Source organism: Penicillium verrucosum (assembly GCF_028828655.1).
Source record: "Penicillium verrucosum strain IBT 35672 chromosome Unknown utg000001l_segment0_segment0, whole genome shotgun sequence".
Lineage (NCBI taxonomy): Eukaryota > Fungi > Ascomycota > Eurotiomycetes > Eurotiales > Aspergillaceae > Penicillium > Penicillium verrucosum.
This window is the reverse complement of record NW_026643210.1, coordinates 8,855,648-8,872,536: the sequence shown is the minus strand read 5'-3', so window position 1 is coordinate 8,872,536 and position 16,889 is coordinate 8,855,648. Positions and strand designations below refer to the sequence as shown.

Here is a 16,889-nt window from a genome sequence, read left to right as displayed (position 1 = left end):
CTTTGACAGATCCGTCAGATTGTATTATATTTTGACCGGAACCCGGCCCACAATTTGCAGAGATATTAGCCCTGCCTCTGAAGTAGCAAGATATCGTCGATTGCGTTAGAATTGACCTTCTCGCTAGGTCTGGATTGAATGCCAGGTGTCTGGCGGAAGGATCAATGCCAATACAATACGTGAATCTTATTACTTTAAAGGCGGCGTTGAACACGGAGGTGTAGGTTTGCTGACCGGTAGTTTCGCCGAATGCGTTCCGTTCAGAGACCCGCTTCCATTAGAAAATTAATTTCTATCACGTGGTGGAAAGGGGTACGGCACGCAAGATCGGGTCCACTAGCCGACTCCACCGTTCCAAGATTTAGGGAGACGTCTGAATGTGGGATTGGCTCCGTGCTTCGATTACACACCAAGAAAAGTCCGAGATATAACCTTAAAGCATACGGTCTGGATATTGTTTTTTGAATTGATACCCGAGTTGTATGGATGTACTTATATCAAAAGCGAAAGGTCTTATGTAGAAATTGTTCTCCACTCGCTTAGTCTGGTCTAAGTTGTGGGATATGGTCTGTGTTTTGGTGCATTTCTTGGAAAAATTGTCTCACCGTATATATACCCTAATCACCGACTTGATTGCAGGAGAGATAACTTTATTTTCCATCAAACAAGTGTTAGATAGCTCTACCAAACCCATACTCTATTTTCCACCCTTTTTGTACATCCTTAGCCTACGGCACATCGAGTCTGCGTGTTCTGCGAAGGCAATTGACTCGTTTTACAAAACCCTATGGTCTACCAGCGGCAACTTTTCTTGAGGCCGCGTGCAAAAGATGGAATATAGAGAAATATTGTGCGACTTCCAGCTACACAATGGGATTGAATACTACCAAAGATCTCTTATAATGTCAACATACATACACAACTGTACACCCTCGCTTTTTACATCTTTGGGTTCGATTGATGCTGGCCTGGTCATGAAACTGAAACTTATATTAAAGTTTAGGGTCTCTAAACAACCAAATATAGATTCCAAAGTTATTGTCTCAGAGTTTATCTTGCCAACCACTTGGATTCGTTTCTACAGACCACAAGATCTACCCATTAGTACCTTGTATAAGGACTCCCAGCGTGTGGTATGACCAGAAAAGGCAAAGATTGTGTCACAGTGCTCCAAGATCTGTTTTTAAAGAACATTTACCAACATCTACCTGGAATTGCGACATTCCTCTAATTTTAAACTACCTTTTGTTCATTTTGCTTCGATTGTACGCTGTGTTCGTGTTCGCAGCATCGACCCCCCACCCCCCGGCTCCATCAACAAGGTGCCCCCGCCCGCCTTAGTCCCATCATCCCCTCCCTTCCCGATTGTGTGCAGCCCGGCCCCTACTCGAGGAGTTTCAACTTCAACTATTATTAGAATAGTTCGTTTTAAAGAGCAATATGTACGACTACAATTTCAAATGGGAGTAATATCCCGAAATTGCTTTTGATGACTCCATGTAACATCTGTACGCACGTTGAATGGCTCAACTCGCAACATTCTGGTGTTTCATTTAAGTCCAAGATCATATCTAGCAGTTGTTTTACAGCATATGTGAAATTACTTCGTGTAATAACTGAAATAAATTAACTCCAATGGATATCTAGTCAAATTAAGCATAGAAAAGGCTTATCATTGCATCTCTGGTTCGGGTGATCGGAAACCCGGTACCATGGGACCAAGACAGATTCTACGGGGGTATTTGGGACTACAAAGTACACACAAAGAACACATGAAGAACAAATTGATTTGGTTTGATTTGGTATCACATAACTAATTAGTTAACTATTTAGTTAGTACAACATACAATATGTGTATAATAGACCTTCAGGTAAAATGAGTGGAATTCCAACCTCGTACGGAGTACTAATCCCACTAACACCCACTCTCTCCCCTCCGACGTCACAGGTATATGCTGGTGTTCCCACTGTAACCCACTTGCTATCAACGTGGATTAACCGGCTTGGCAGGGGAGATGTGAATAATAATATTTTGGGGGTTTTTTTTCCTTTTTCTTTTCTTTTTTTTTTTTCTTTTTATTCCATCTAATAATATTCTTCGGATTCTTTTTCTCGGCCTCTATTTCTTTTTAGTCCCCTTTAGTCCGCCCCCTCCTTTCTCCCGACCTTCGCCTTCCCCCCTTTCATTCTCCTGAACCTGCGGGGAGACCTTTTTCTCTTTCACATTTAAAATGGCTGACGCCAAAAAACCCGCTGTTCTGATTGTTGGAGGTCTTGGTATGTCTCTCTTTGTCTTACTACTATTCCCTTCTGAACTGACATTCCCCGTCTTTAGGCTTTATCGGTCGACACCTCGCGCTATACATCCACGAGAACAACCTAGCCTCAGAAGTCCGTCTGATAGACAAAGTCCTCCCACAATTGGCCTGGTTAGCCCCCGAATTCCAAGAGGCATGTTCAAAGGATAAATTCGTCCAGGCAGATGCCAGCCGTGAACGTAAGCAATACCCTCCCCCATCCAAAAACACAAATTCTTACCTAAACCCCAATTTCCCCCACAGAACATTTCCCGCGGATCTTCGACCGAGCCAATGGCGAACAATTCGACTATGTGATCAACTGCGGCGGTGAAACACGTCACTCCCAACCAGACGATGTCTACGAAGTGCGCAGCTACGCCCTCTCCCTCGCACTCGGCAAGGAAATCGCCCGACGCGGTATCCCCGCCTTCATCGAAACCTCCACCGCGCACGTCTACAAGGGCGGCTCGACACCACGAAAGGAAACAGACAAAATCGTCCCGTGGCACAAGCTAGCCGCGTGGAAACTCAAGGCCGCGGATGAACTGCTTAAAATCCCCAACTTGAATTTCTGCACCTTACGTCTGCCCCACGTCTACGGCGCTTATGACCCGGGCTACTTCGCCACGGGCATTTGTCTCTCTGCCGTCCACGTAGATCTCCAGCAGGAATTGCAGTTGCTGCACACTAAGGACTTGAAAGTTAATACCCTACACGTTAAGGATGCTGCGAGCGCGCTGTTCGAGGTTGCTAAGTGGCGCGCGGCGAAGGGCTTCGTCGATCCCAAGGATGGCGTTATTGCTTTCAATGTTGTTGATCACAATGACACCAGACAGGAACATGTTGCCAATGCCTTGACGGAGGTGTTCGGTCTTAAGGTTGGGTTTGTCGGTTCGCTTGCTTCGCAGCTCGCTAAGATGAACCTCGATGATCTCCTCGATGATATGAATGAGGTCGGTCTGCAGACTTGGGCTGAGCTTATCGAGAGGGCCAATATCACGCGGCCTGGACCCATCAGTCCGTTCTTGGAACGTGATATCCTCAGGGGTGAGGATATGTCCATTGACGGGTCGAAGTTCGAGAATGAGGTTGGCTGGAAGCCATTGTACCCAACCTTCGGGACTGACAGCATCCGTGAAATCGTGGACAGCTATAAGCGCATGGGCTGGTGGCCATGAGAAAGGATTCCATTGGGGTTTGGTCCTTTCGTCTTTCGTTTTTTCGTTTTTGGCTTTTTTTTGTCTTTTTTCTGTTCTTTTTGAAGATATCCCGTCCGTCGGTTATTTTACTCTTTTCTATCTTTCTATCTTTGTCCATGATTCATTAACGGTCTTTCCCTACCAAATGAGGAAAATCGGTCATCTCATCCCATTGTGTCCGAAAAATGATGCATTGAATCCTCCTACGACACGACCATCTCATGATCTGCATCTCCATACACTCTCCTGTCCACATTTGCTCCCCTCTCTTCGACCTCTTGAAGCTATTTATCTAGACAGACCTGTTTAGCATCGCTAGATGTGAATTGATCTTGTACTGTAATTGATAATCGCTGTTATATAGGGGGGTTTCTTGTCTATTTCTTTTTTGCATATATGTTTCTATTCCGGTTTCTTCCCTGTTTATCTTTTGCATGGCCCTGCATTGGCAGCATATGGACTCCAGCCCTTCTCTCATTTTGATATTCTATTCCCATCTCGAATCAATGTTTTCTTACGTACCTTTAGACTAGAAATACGGCGCTAGGCCTATTATTGTACATCATGCATAGACCCTGCAGATATGTTGTGCAGGTTCCACAGAGGATATATCCACAACCCAGGCCTAAGAGCTACCTAGGTATACGTATAGTTATATATATAGGCTTACATTGTCACCGCGCAAGAAGTACTAGGTTGGACTGCTAGTGGGAGAGAATGACCTATGGCAAATTTGAATAGAAACAATTGAATTAATTCGAGACTTCTAACCCTATGACCGAAATGACGAAGAGCAGCGGAACAGAAACTGTGCAAGATGTCCGACTGCCATGCATGAGTGTGTGTGCATTGAACCAAGCCACCCAGCCAACCAAGTCGATGGGTCTTTTGTAACGTGAAGGGGGTTTTTTTTTGATTTTTCCTTTTTTCCCTCGTGTATACTTGCGCATACCGATCATATCATACCCACGGCCGCCACTAATGCAGACTCGCACTCTGAGCCAAGCCACCATAACGAAAATCTTGAAAATGCGATTGGCAGCGTCAATTCTTTCTCAAGCACGCGAATGCAATGAGGGATCCAAATAGATCAATGGGCAGATCTGAAAGAATCATTTGACAAACAAACAAAAGAAAGTAACCTCGTCTTGCCAAGGCAGACTGAGCGAAACCGAAAATATAGACGAAGAAAGTAATGTGCACAAAAGACAAGGATGGCAAGCAAGTAATCAAGGGGATGGGTGGTGAATTAAAATTCCCAGTCCTCCTCAACAGACTTGATGGCCCATTCAAACTTCTCACGCAGCGCCTTAGAGAAGAACTTTTCAATGGGGACATCATACTTCTTGCTAAAGACAACCGTGAGTCTAGGATCAATGTAGTTCTAATGAGAATAATTAGCATAATTAGCTGGTGACATTGTAGGAATGAGACGGGGAAAAAACTCACGATCTTCGAGGTACCTAGGGCAACCTCCTTGTTGTCTTCCTTGTCCTGAGCCTGGACGGACATCGTTTCGACCCGCTGATCGATCTTGGTGATGGAACCCTCAAGCTTTTCAACCGTTGCGCCTCTGGCTTCAACCTCGACCTTTCCGGTTTTGTTCTCCTTCTTGAACTTCTTCTCCATCTCCTTCACGACCTGCAGACGCTCCTCGAGCTCGGAAGCCTTCATTTCCTTCTCGCCATCAGCAACGCGCTTTTCATTGTCCTTCTCGAACTTCTTGGAGATTTTGGTTCTCTGCTCCTCGATCAAAAAGGCCTGGTGTTCTTCGATCCATTCTTTGTCAAGATCCTCATCTATTTCGAAGAATGCGGCACCCTTCTTCTTCTTCAGAGTTGGGTCCAAGTCAAGCATTTGCTGCTTCAACCGCCACTTCTGGTATCGGAGGCCCTTGATCTGCGTCGCCAAACATATATTAGCATTGTGCCTCTCGCCATGAGGGCGGAATAGAGAAAACTCACCCGTTCGCTCATCTTTTCCATTGCATTGGCATGGCCAGCAGTGACAGTACGCTTGTGGTTACACAAGATGGCAACCTTACGGTTGGCATCGTTGTATGCTTTCACCTTTTCGGCGATGGTACCACCGGTGGCATTCATCTCGTTGAGAACACAGCCCATGGTATAAGACGCGTTGTAGGTACGGAAAACCTTGGCGGTTAGACCTTGCATGTAGTTGGCAAGATGCTTGTTGAGGGCAGAAGTCTTTTATTTGTCAGTGAGAGTCAAGATTGCAAGAAAAAAGGAGGACATACCGTAAGGCGGTCGAAAATTTCATCGCCGTTCTTCTTGGGTGCCTTTTTGAAGATCTTCAGATTCTTGAAGACTTGCAGATCGACCTGTACTTCATCGTAGAACCGAATACTATCCTTACCCAAGAAATCGAAGACGACAGTGTTGGGAGGCTTCAGCGTAACATTCTCATACTTCAGAGAACAGCAACCGACGGTTTCGGCCTCGTCCTCACCTTTCTCATTTCCGGCACGCAGGGCAAACTGATCAATGAGATAGACTGCCGTGGCCTTCTGCCGTTCCACCATCATGTCATGTTTGAGATTCTTCTGGTAATCCTTGCGGATTTTCTCAATGTGGTTCTTGAGTTCACGGGCTTTCTCGAATTTCTTGAAATCACTTTGTCCCTTGACATCGGAGTTGGCGGCTAACATGACGTACTTGTAGTTGCCATTGATATTTTCCTGCCACATGGCAAGCCAGGTGCCTTCCTGATCGTGCTTCACCTCCTTCCACTTGTGACCGGCGGGTGGCGGTGGGACCTTCGCATCTTTTCCGATATTGATCGTGATTTGCTCGGGCTGCACACGGGTCTTGACACGTCCGGTCTTTGGGTGCTCACCGCGGCCACGGAACAGAGAAGGCGGTTCAACACGGAAGTTGCCTACCTTCTGCTTGCGGCCATCCCACACACAGAACTGGTAGGGGGCTTCTTGTTCATCTTTTAAGGCCTTAGCAGCCTTCTTCTCTGCTGGTGGCAGGTGTCTCTTTTCTTCGCGTTGAGCATCGTAGAAATCAAAGATAGACTTGAAGTCGCACTTTGCGAACTCCTTGATGTCGATCTTATTGCCCTTGGGGTCCTTCGCCCCACCGGTCTTCTTGATCACCTCTTTGAAGTCACCGAAGAAGTTCTTTTGGAACACAGGATTTTCGACGTTGTGCTTTGAGTTGAGCATGGTGCCGAAGAAGCTAGCAACCTCTTCGGCTTCAGGTTCAAGAGTGACCGGAACACCGTCATATTTCATCTTGACATTCTTAGGCAGCAGTTCGTATTCGGGAGGGAACACCACGCCATTGTGTTCTAGAGTCGTCCACTTGATGGTTCCATCGCCCTTGCTATGGTCTTCCCACCAGCGGTACTCATCCTCTTCGTCCTCTTCTTTTTCTTCGGCATCCTGACTTTCTGCCTTCACGATGGCTTTGCCCTTTTTGGCCGAGGCAGGTTCAGCCTTCACCTTCTTGGGAGCAGCTTTGCTGGTGGCCGGCTCCTTCTTGACGCCGTTTGCCTGTTTCTTGGCCGCTGCAGGCTTAGCCTCTTTCTTTGGCGCAGCAGATTTGCGCGTAGGTTTAGCCACCTTCTCCACCGTTTGTTCAATCTTCTTCTTTTGTGCGGCAAGCTTCCGTTCAATAGGAACGTCGGAATCAGACTCATCCCCGATAGATGTTTCGGCGGCCTTGGGAAGTTTGCGTCCGTTGCGTGCCAAGGGCACATCGTCATCGGTCTCGGGATCTTCATGTTTCACAGATGTACGCCGGCGTTTGCTCTGTCGAATGGTCAGACGCTTCAACCGAAAGCGACAGTATGGCCGCACTGGGAATAACAAGGGTCATCCCGCGATGGGGGTAGGCGTACCAAAGGCTCATCTTCTTCGCTACTTTCTGCTTCGGCGTAGGACTTCCTTTCGCCCACACTGGTCCGAGATTTGCGCTTACCGGCACCCAGCGCGTCTTCTCCATCTTCCATCTTCACATCCTTGTCTTCCACAGGACCGAATCGAATGGATATTCCAGGATCAACATGGCCGTTCGTGGCGGGGCTAGAATCCGCCATCTTGACGACGTCGGGAGACTTTGGGGAAACTAGAAGTGTAGAAGCGCTATGTTAGATTGTTGTTCGAGTTAATGTTGGAAGTGTGAGGGAAGTGACGTCAAATCGCGAGATGTAAGATCGAGCACTGGATAGGAAAATTATAATTGTGTAGAGATTAAGGAGACATAGAAATGGGAAGATCAAGTGCAAGGAAAGCCAAGGTTCGCGACAAATTGTAGAGGTGTGTAATGACAGCCGAATCACCCGAGGAACGCACCTTTAGCACGTCCATTGGCGCGCATGAGGGGTGCGTCATCCTCCGAGGAGCTCATGGCGGTAGTCCTTGGACTAGCAAAAGGGAGACGAGGGTAAAATGAGAGAAATCGTTGTTTTGGTAAGGGTAGGCGTCCTCGTGCGCCGAGTCGGGCAAACTGAGCCGCCTGGTAGAAGGAGGAAAGTAAAGAAATTCTGACCAATGAAGAGTAAGAATATGGTTATAAGATATGCTGCATCAATGATACATGCATAGAAGGGATGTTGCGGATAAATCCGGAGGAACAGAGACGAGAGGAGAGAAAAGACGAGAGGAAAGAGAGAAAAAGGTTGGGGGAGACTTGGAATGGAGGAATGTAATGGGAAAAGAGGCCCTGAGAGACTACAAGGTATGCCTGAGGCGCCAAGTGAGTTATGTAAATACTTGAATGCCTGAGGCATTACACTGCGGTGGAAGTCGGAATGGCGCACCGTAGATGCTTACCCCTTTTGGTTTAGCGGCAGCACGGAGACAGAACCTCCCTGGTTCTCAACTTCCTTCCCGACCAGCGAGGCATCCCCGTCTAACCTTCGTCACTCCCCTCCTCTCCGCAGTCACTATCTGCTCGTCCAATTTCTTCTTTAAATCTTTCTCATAATGTTCTCCCGTGCCGTCCGCCCGGCCCTGCGGGCTGGTGGTGCCGCCGTCGCTCGGTAAGTCTTCATCCGATACCTCGTGCCAAAGTCCTTCCACCCGACGTACTCCGACGCAACCACCTCAACATAATAGAAATTGGAAGATATGCTGGATGTTAGAGGAGACGAGAACGACAATTGCTGACCGCGAAATCAAGCCCTGCCCCCGCCAATGCCGCCACCTTCGCGACTCTGCGTGAGATTGAGGGTCGTCTCAAGTCCATCAAGAACATCGAGAAGATCACCAACACCATGAAGATTGTTGCGTCCACTCGTCTCACTCGCGCTCAGAAGGCCATGGACGAATCCCGCGTCTATGGTAAGACTTCCAACACCGTTTTCGAGCAGGCCGAGACCAAGCCTCTGGAGGACAAGAAGGTTCTTCTGGTTATTGCCAGCTCCGACAAGGGTCTTTGCGGTGGTATCCACTCCGGTCTGAGCAAGGCCGCCCGCCGTATCTTGGCCGAGAACCCCAACGCCGACGTTGCTATTCTCGGTGAGAAGGCCAAGGCTTCGCTGTCCCGTGCCGTTCCCGAGAACATCGTCCTGAGCTTCGCCAACGTCTGCAAGGACATTCCCACCTTTGCCGATGCCCAGGCCATTGCCGACCAGATCGCTCTCCTGCCCGAGGATTACGCTAGCGTTCGCATCGTCTACAACTCTTTCGTCAACGCTCAGAGCTACGAGCCCGTCACCATTGAGGCCTACTCCGAGGAGGCTATCACCCAGTCTGGTGAGATTTTGTTATGCCCAAGCAGTTCGTTGAGTTTCAACTAACATAAAAAATTTAGCCAACATCTCCTCTTACGAGGTTGACGATGAGGTTCTGACCGGCCTCCGCGAGTACGCTCTTGCCAACAACCTCTTCTGGGCCATGGCTGAGGGTCACGCCTGTGAGATCTCCGCTCGTCGCAACGCCATGGAGAACGCCTCCAAGAACGCTGGTGAGATGATCAACAAGTATGTTTTTACTTCCCAATGTTTTCAAGATTCGTCTCTAACAGCCCTCTAGGTTCCAGATCTTGTACAACCGTCAGCGCCAGGCCACCATTACCGGCGAGCTGGTTGAGATTATCACCGGTGCCACCGCCAGTGCGGATATGTAGAAGCTTTCTTCTACGGGACCAAGTCGGCTTTAGTGTAGACTTGTTCATATTTAGATCGACCTTCAGCTTGTGTAAAATCAGAGTCAATCCATTTTCATTTCATATGTACGAGACTTCCCCCTTGTGTATAGCTCCAATCTAGGCCCAATCTAGGTCATTTGACAGACAAGTTGGATGAGTTCTACTATTCAATGGGATCTTGAGACTTGGATGGGAATCACCTGGGTATATAATAACCCTAACCCTGAAGACTTCTCGACTACTAGTACTAAAACAGTCATCTTCTTTGTTTCATCTTCTTTGTTTGATTTCTCCCCCATCCCATGTGATCATTCGACTATGCCTTTTATAGCTTATTTTCTTTTTCTCAATGGAATCTGATTCTTTGTCAATGGGATTCGGTTTACAATAGCATTATCTACAATAGGATTTCCTCATCGTCATACTTAATACCCAGTTCTTCTCTTCTTCTCTTCCTCTCTCTCTTCCTCCTTTCCTTCTCCGTAGTCTCTTCCTCGCTCCTGCTGTTCTTGAAACTCCTACTGAAGCTTCTTTCTGCGTCTTTGTTCTTCATTTCACACTCTTGTTCATCTTTCTCTGCTGCTCATACTCTTGTTTTTTCTATTCTCAATCTCTCCTCCAATCTCATACTCTCCAGTTCTATCTTCTTTTCTTGGGCCTCTACAATTGCCCGTCTTTCCAACCGAATTCTCTACATTTGTGCGGTAAGTTCTGATATCGTCGCCATCCCACACCTTCCTCACCGGCTGGATATATGCTCTGATTACCTACGTGCCTTCATATTGATCTCACATTGCTCTCTCTCGGTCTCCCTCGTTCCATTTGCCAATTCAAAGACCAGCAACGAATATTTATCTCCAAGTCAACACCCACATATAACAGAATACTGACATATCAATCACATTTTCCAGACTTGTGTGACGGCAAACATGTCGACCGCCAATATGGCGATGGATGCCTACGCCATCCTAGGCGTTGACCGAGATTCCAAACTCGCTGACATCAACCTTGCCTACAAACGCCTTGCCTTGAAACTCCATCCAGACAAGGCTGGAAATTCCCCCGCAGCCACTGACCGATTCAGAAAAGTACGTTTACAACACCAGGAAATAGAGTTGCTGAACATCACTAACAAGCCGTTGAAAACAGATCCAAGATGCTGTTGAAGTTCTCCGTGACAAAGACCGTCGGCGCCTGCTTGATGAGGCCCTGAAACAGAAGGCCAAGAGACAACTAGATCCCGACGATGACATATCAGCTGGGGCCTACAAGCGCAACCACACTCGTCCCTCAAAGCGAGAACGTCATGGATATGATTTCTTCCACTGGCCGGGCCTATTTACAGAATCAACACCTAGATACGGCCCGAGACATCAACGCCAGCACACCTTTAGCTACTACTACAGTTATGGAACAAGTGTGCACATGGACCCGGAGTCCGCCGAATCCAGGGCCAAACGAGCGCAATTCAAAGCAGAAAATGTCCAGTGGGAGAAGGAGTGGGCTGGGATTGATCCAGAAGTGCAGAAGGCACGAGCAGAGTTCCGCAAGGAAAGCATGCGAGCTCGAACGAAGCGTGACCTAGAAGAAATGGCAAATGACCGAAACGAAAACGCCAAATATGCCCATTTGTTTGACCATCTTGTCGGAGAAGTCTTTTTGGGCGAACTGGATGATTTCGTGCATATCCTGCCTAAAGAGCATATCAAGACCTGCAACCCAGCTGACACATTTGACGAATTTTCCTACGAATATGCCAAAAGGTTCCGTTCTGATTCAGAGGGCCCAGTTCACTCGGATTGCGCTTCAAGTCCTCGGTCTACTGCTAGCGACGCTTCGTCCTTTGACTTCTCAGCAAGTAGTAATTCCACCGACTACACCCATCCAGCCAACAATCACTCGAATACTAAGTCTGCCACCGTTGAGGATGACGAATCCACCAGTGTTGATTCCAAATCTGATGCTGACAAACTCATCGACTCCTACATGGTGGGTCATGATTCATTGCTCCCTCTCGTCTCATTCCTCAAGCAAAAGCTCGCCGATCCCAATGGACGCTACACCCTCAATGACCTCGGCGGTGAGCTCAACGGCCTTATGCTGGAGACCTACTGTGGCTGGTTGGAAGATGTTCGTCTTTCAGTCCCGAATGCCTCGCCAATTACAGCTCGAAATGATTCTAAGCTTTGCTCCCACCTTGGGCTATGGTACAAGAATTTCTGCCGTCCCGTGTGCGATGTTTGCAACTTGTGGATGCCCTCTTTCACCCTCATCTGTCCTGGCTGTGGTCTGAAGGCCTGTGTCAGATGTAAGTTCGATGATGGTCGTGACTATCTCTCGGGGCCTGTTATGCAGGAACATTGATCCGTGTTGGATCCCGTGTGTTTTCTGATCTGCTTTTGTTTCTTTTTTTCTTTTGTTTGTTCGCTCTGGTTTTCCTTCGGTCCGGATTCTCTGATGTGGTCAGCAAAACGGAGGAGAATACCTCGGAGGCCTTTTCGATCTTTTTTTTTTTTTGTTGTTGAACTTTCAAAGTAAGAACATGATTTCCAACCGCAACAGTCGTTCTATTGAATTTAATGAATCTGGGTCAAGAGACCACTTCCTTCTCACGCACAGATATCTGATTCGCCAGTACATTTGCTTCGAGTTCACTTCGAAATCATCTCGACTTCTAATTCTACCCTATGTTCTCCTTCTACGAGACGGGTTTTCCTCTTTGTGCTTGATTCAACCGAAACGAACAATAGACAGTACTTCTCAGCCACTTCTTAGTCCTCGAATAACGTTTATGATTGATTTGTCTCCCGGGTGCCGTTGTGGCTAGACCTCAAGATAGCCCACAGATGGGCCCAAGCCCAACCTACAGCCCATTATGAGCCCCCATTAGCTCCGTGGACTTTCATTCCGTGCCCATTGCCTACCGATGGACCCGAAGCATGGGCCCCAAACTCAGCCCATTCGGTGGGTTGGGTTGGCTTGGGTTGGGCTGTGGGCTTTGTGGGTTTTCTTGAGGTCTAGTCGTATGCCTGGATGAAATCCACAATAACCTGGCGTATCAGCAGCAAGGCGCTGATTATCTTTGTGGAAAACTCCAGGTTGCGATTCATGGGTCCGCTTTTGGATGAACTCAAGCTTGACCAAGTAGGTGTCCAGGTGGGTGCTTTGTTCAACCTCGAGCTCGCGTACATGTGTGTCCATTCAAACCCAAGATTCACATTTTGCTTACCGAAAAAAGGAGCAAGATGGCCGTGAGTCCATGTCTGGGCGGACTGAATGCGCAGGGCACTGAATACCATGATATCATATATAGTGGAAATACAGTCGGCTTGTCCGCGCAGATTGGAAAAAGAGCGGACTTCGTCATTTTTAGCTAGAGTCATATATATCTTTCATGCTTACATATGTACTTACTATACCTTGTCGTACAGCCAGATTTCTGCCATGTTCTTATATATAACGTCCCTTATATATCACCTTTACCCAAATGTACAGGATTTGTAGAGTCCTTACGTTGTTAAGGATAGAGGGTTATTCATTTTGAATTCATCTATCAAACCGGTAAATCACTAGCTCTCGATTGCAATTCTCGCCCACCAGATATCTCTCACAACCAGCGAGCTTCCCCCTGCCGACAAAATCCCAATTCTCACAAGTGACGTTCGAGCGAGGTGTCTGGATGGTCAAATAGACAATCTGATCCTGGATCCACGTCCAAGGATCAAAGTGAAGACAAAAGCCAAGATCAGTCTCGCGTACAGTCACTTGAGAAATGACACCAAACCAAGGATCTGTCATGATGAGCCCATCGGACTTCATGCTCTCTGCCTGCATACTGCAGTTCCCACGGTAAGGCGGTAGAATCCCCTGGAAGTCCCGGCGCCAATGAGGCCCATTTCCAACCAGAGGAATGCTCGTAGTAATGGGCCGAGGAAGCCCAAATGGCTCGGGTGGTTGGTCTTCCGGCCGAATGCAAACGTTTTCTGTAATTTCGACCGCCTGGGAATCATCCGTGATCTCCAATCGCTGAATGCTGGGACATCCTCGCTGTCGGATGTCGAAGAACTCCAGGTCTCGGAATCCGAATCGCGCCACGATTGAAGGAGAGTTATCAGGGGAGTCATCTCTCAGTCGTCCTGTGGGATCCAATGAAGGTCGATATGATGATGGTTTCGATATGTCCCAGACAAACAAAGACTCGATGGGGGCGTCCTCGTCAGCGGTGTACAAGCTGCGATTTGGCTGCCATATATAGATCACATAGTGAGTATTGCTATGAGAGGAGAAGAAACGATCTCGCTCGCTCAACGGATGTCCCAAAAACATAATCTTCCATTCATTGCGCGGGACAACGTTCCAGCCCTGATCCTCGCTTCTCGTTAAATCAAAAGAGGATGCGAAGTGACGATGCACGCCATCACTATCATTCAACCAGTGAAAGGCCTTCGGTTCAGCCCACTCAATGACAAGTAAGCTTTTCTGCAGACGCACTCGGCGAACGACCTTGCCACAAATAATAAATGGCACCATGAACTGCCGGTCCGTTTCCAAGTCCATGAGCACGAGAAACTGATGATCGGCGCTGGGGTAGACTAGCAACCCATCCTCGAAAGTCCATAAAGCTTCAGAGAATTGTCGGTCAATAAAGCGCCTCATATGACTGGAGTGTGACTCCCATGGCTGTACCTGATACCATTCCCGGTCTCCAGCGCTGCCAAAGTCATCGCAGAGGCGGTACTTCTGGATAGAGCGGGGTTTGCCTCGTTTTAGGTGATCGTATCGTGAAGCAACCTGATCGAAAAGATGACGACCCTGGTCTTGATCTTCAGATAACGTTTCTGAGCCTAAGCTTTTGGCTTCTTGTGTCCATGGAAAATGTTTCTTTAGGAGTGGGAGTAGGATGGTCGGGTTGCTAAAGGCTTCGTTCCAGGCACGCGAGACACGGCGACATCGGACTAATTCGTTTGGTTCTAAGTAGGCTAGAATCATCCAGAAGAGTTCACCAGGTAGAAGGACCACATCATGGCTCTGTTTTGAGCTGGCCATTGCTAGGTTGTGTGTATCAAAGAGGAAAAAGGACGAAATCTTTGGAGACAAGTTTGTAGGATGTTGATAGAAGATACTAACAATGATCATATCAATTACAAAAGACATATAAATGTGCATATATGTATATTATGTATAGATATTTGATGCCTTCTTAAATATAATGTTTGTATATTTCCTTACCTCAAAACAGTATAGTCGTAGCCACCTGGTACCATCCGCACGCCAAGAGCTTCAGGACACCTTGCGTGATGTTTCCGACCATCTCTCTTTTCTTTATTTCTCTTTGGCTTCTTTGCTGAATCTCATCTCTGTCTTGACATTCCCCTTTAACCATGCTGCACAGTGTCAGTCTTTTGCTCGTGTCGCTCCTTGCGGCACTACCTGTTAATGCCGATGGACTATACACCAAGAATTCGCCGGTGATCCAGTTGAATCCCCAAACCTACAAGTCACTCATCGCCAATTCGAATCATACCTCGGTGAGTACCCTTCGTTTTCTTAAATGTGTGGCAATCAGCTAATGGTTGGCTACTCCAATAGATCGTCGAGTAAGCTATCCCGCACCATAGCTATCTAGCTACTCTAGCTATCTACCTTTCCCCCTCTGACCTTCACTCACATTTGTCACTTAGATTCTACGCGCCCTGGTGCGGTCATTGCAAGAACCTCAAACCTGCCTTTGAAAAAGCCGCGAAAAGCCTCGACGGACTCGCGAAAGTCGCCGCAATCAACTGCGACGATGACGAAAATAAACCCTTCTGCGGACAGATGGGTGTCCAAGGCTTCCCGACCCTGAAAATCGTGACACCCTCCAAAAAGCCCGGAAAGCCCCGCGTCGAGGATTACCAAGGCGCGCGAAGCGCCAAAGGCATCGTCGATGCAGTCGTCGATCACATCCCCAACCACGTAAAGCGCGCAACGGACAAGGACCTGGACAAATGGCTTGGACAAAACGGGGACCGGCCCAAGGCTATCCTCTTCACAGAGAAGGGCACAACTGGCGCGCTGATCCGCGCCCTGGCAATTGACTTCCTCGACGCAATTGACATCGCCCAAGTACGGAACAAAGAAACCGTCTCCGTGAAGAAGTACGGCGTGACCGAGTTGCCGGCCCTTGTCCTCATTCCCGGTGCCGACGCCGAGCCGAAAATCTACGCCGGCGAGCTGAAGAAAAAGCCCATCACCGAGTTCCTGAGCCAAGCGGCGACCCCAAACCCAGACGCGTCACCCCGTTCCACCTCCAACTCCAAGCCCAAGCCGAAACCAAAGTCCAAGCCCGCTTCTAAGCCTACCGTTGTCGACGACGCCGAAGACCTCAAGCCCACCGCCTCCCAGGACCAGGACGAAACAGACCCTTCCGATAAGCCTGTTCAGGTCCCCATTTCCGCCCCCCAATCCCGACCCTCTCCACCCCCGAATCCCTCCAGTCAGCTTGTCTCGCACCGAAGTCCGGCACCTGTGTGCTAGTCATCCTCCCCGAGGCGAGCGAGCCCGACGCCGCGCTTCCAGCATCTGCTACCGAGGCACTCGCAAGCGTCGCTGAGATCGGTCACAAGCACGCCCAGCGTGGAACTCATCTCTTCCCACTGTATGCTGTCCCTGCTATCAACACCGGGTCCCAGACTCTACGTGAGGCATTGGAATTGGGCGATGGCCAGACCGTTGAGATTATCGCGTTGAATGCGCGTCGCGGTTGGTGGCGTCGCTTCAGCGGTGCTGATGCGGACTTTGGAGCTGTTGCTGTTGAGTCTTGGGTTGATGGGATTCGGTTGGGTGAGGGTGCTAAGCAGAAGTTGCCTGAGGGTGTTGTTGCCGCTGTTGAGGCTGAGGCTGAGGCTGAACCTGAACCTGAAGCTGAAGCTGAACTCGAGGCCGAGATTAAGCCTGAGGCGGAAGCTGAGGTTGAAACCGAAGCTGAGACGGTCGAGGTTGAAGTCGAGGCTGAGGAACAGGCTGTGGAGCATGATGAGTTGTGATTTTCATTTTAGGTCCTTGGAATGAGGTCGACGCTAGTTGATCCTAGCTTGGTGACCTCTATCTAGTCTTCATTTTTTTCTTCTAGTTTTGAAAGCGAATCGCATAAGCTTATGTACCCAACCTTGGAATGTATCAAGTCGTTAGGGGTTATCCTATTCCCACATCTATCTCTACAGATCGATCTGTTGTAGACATAATAAACACATGATTCATATCTATGTACAAGAGACGGATATCCTGTGGAA

General features: G+C 48.3%; 6 protein-coding genes across 6 annotated transcripts; 4 read left to right on the top strand and 2 right to left on the bottom strand.

Annotated features, from left to right (window-relative positions):
- Positions 1-2,231: 2,231 nt before the first annotated feature.
- Positions 2,232-3,478, top strand: N7516_003179 (NAD-dependent epimerase/dehydratase family protein; the record flags this gene model as incomplete). The annotated part of the gene is made up of 3 exons (XM_057215899.1): positions 2,232-2,277; positions 2,336-2,497; positions 2,562-3,478. The coding sequence occupies 3 exons, from the start codon at positions 2,232-2,234 to the stop codon at positions 3,476-3,478; spliced, it is 1,125 nt and encodes a 374-aa protein (XP_057077782.1).
- A 1,270-nt stretch (positions 3,479-4,748) lies between these two features.
- On the bottom strand, positions 4,749-7,875 carry N7516_003178 (DNA topoisomerase 1; the record flags this gene model as incomplete). Its single annotated transcript, XM_057215898.1, has 6 exons — positions 4,749-4,883; positions 4,949-5,398; positions 5,464-5,706; positions 5,757-7,277; positions 7,367-7,593; positions 7,821-7,875. 6 exons carry the CDS (start codon positions 7,873-7,875, stop codon positions 4,749-4,751), a joined length of 2,631 nt encoding a protein of 876 aa, XP_057077781.1.
- Positions 7,876-8,453: 578 nt separating this feature from the next.
- On the top strand, positions 8,454-9,597 carry N7516_003177 (F1F0 ATP synthase subunit gamma; the record flags this gene model as incomplete). Its single annotated transcript, XM_057215897.1, has 4 exons — positions 8,454-8,509; positions 8,650-9,224; positions 9,283-9,451; positions 9,504-9,597. 4 exons carry the CDS (start codon positions 8,454-8,456, stop codon positions 9,595-9,597), a joined length of 894 nt encoding a protein of 297 aa, XP_057077780.1.
- A 950-nt stretch (positions 9,598-10,547) lies between these two features.
- N7516_003176 (uncharacterized protein) lies at positions 10,548-11,982 on the top strand (the record flags this gene model as incomplete). The annotated part of the gene is made up of 2 exons (XM_057215896.1): positions 10,548-10,706; positions 10,768-11,982. The coding sequence occupies 2 exons, from the start codon at positions 10,548-10,550 to the stop codon at positions 11,980-11,982; spliced, it is 1,374 nt and encodes a 457-aa protein (XP_057077779.1).
- Positions 11,983-13,225: 1,243 nt separating this feature from the next.
- On the bottom strand, positions 13,226-14,664 carry N7516_003175 (F-box protein; the record flags this gene model as incomplete). Its single annotated transcript, XM_057215895.1, has 2 exons — positions 13,226-13,246; positions 13,279-14,664. The coding sequence occupies 2 exons, from the start codon at positions 14,662-14,664 to the stop codon at positions 13,226-13,228; spliced, it is 1,407 nt and encodes a 468-aa protein (XP_057077778.1).
- Positions 14,665-14,999: 335 nt separating this feature from the next.
- N7516_003174 (putative disulfide isomerase) lies at positions 15,000-16,643 on the top strand (the record flags this gene model as incomplete). Its single annotated transcript, XM_057215894.1, has 4 exons — positions 15,000-15,146; positions 15,208-15,215; positions 15,300-16,093; positions 16,135-16,643. The coding sequence occupies 4 exons, from the start codon at positions 15,000-15,002 to the stop codon at positions 16,641-16,643; spliced, it is 1,458 nt and encodes a 485-aa protein (XP_057077777.1).
- Positions 16,644-16,889: the final 246 nt, after the last annotated feature.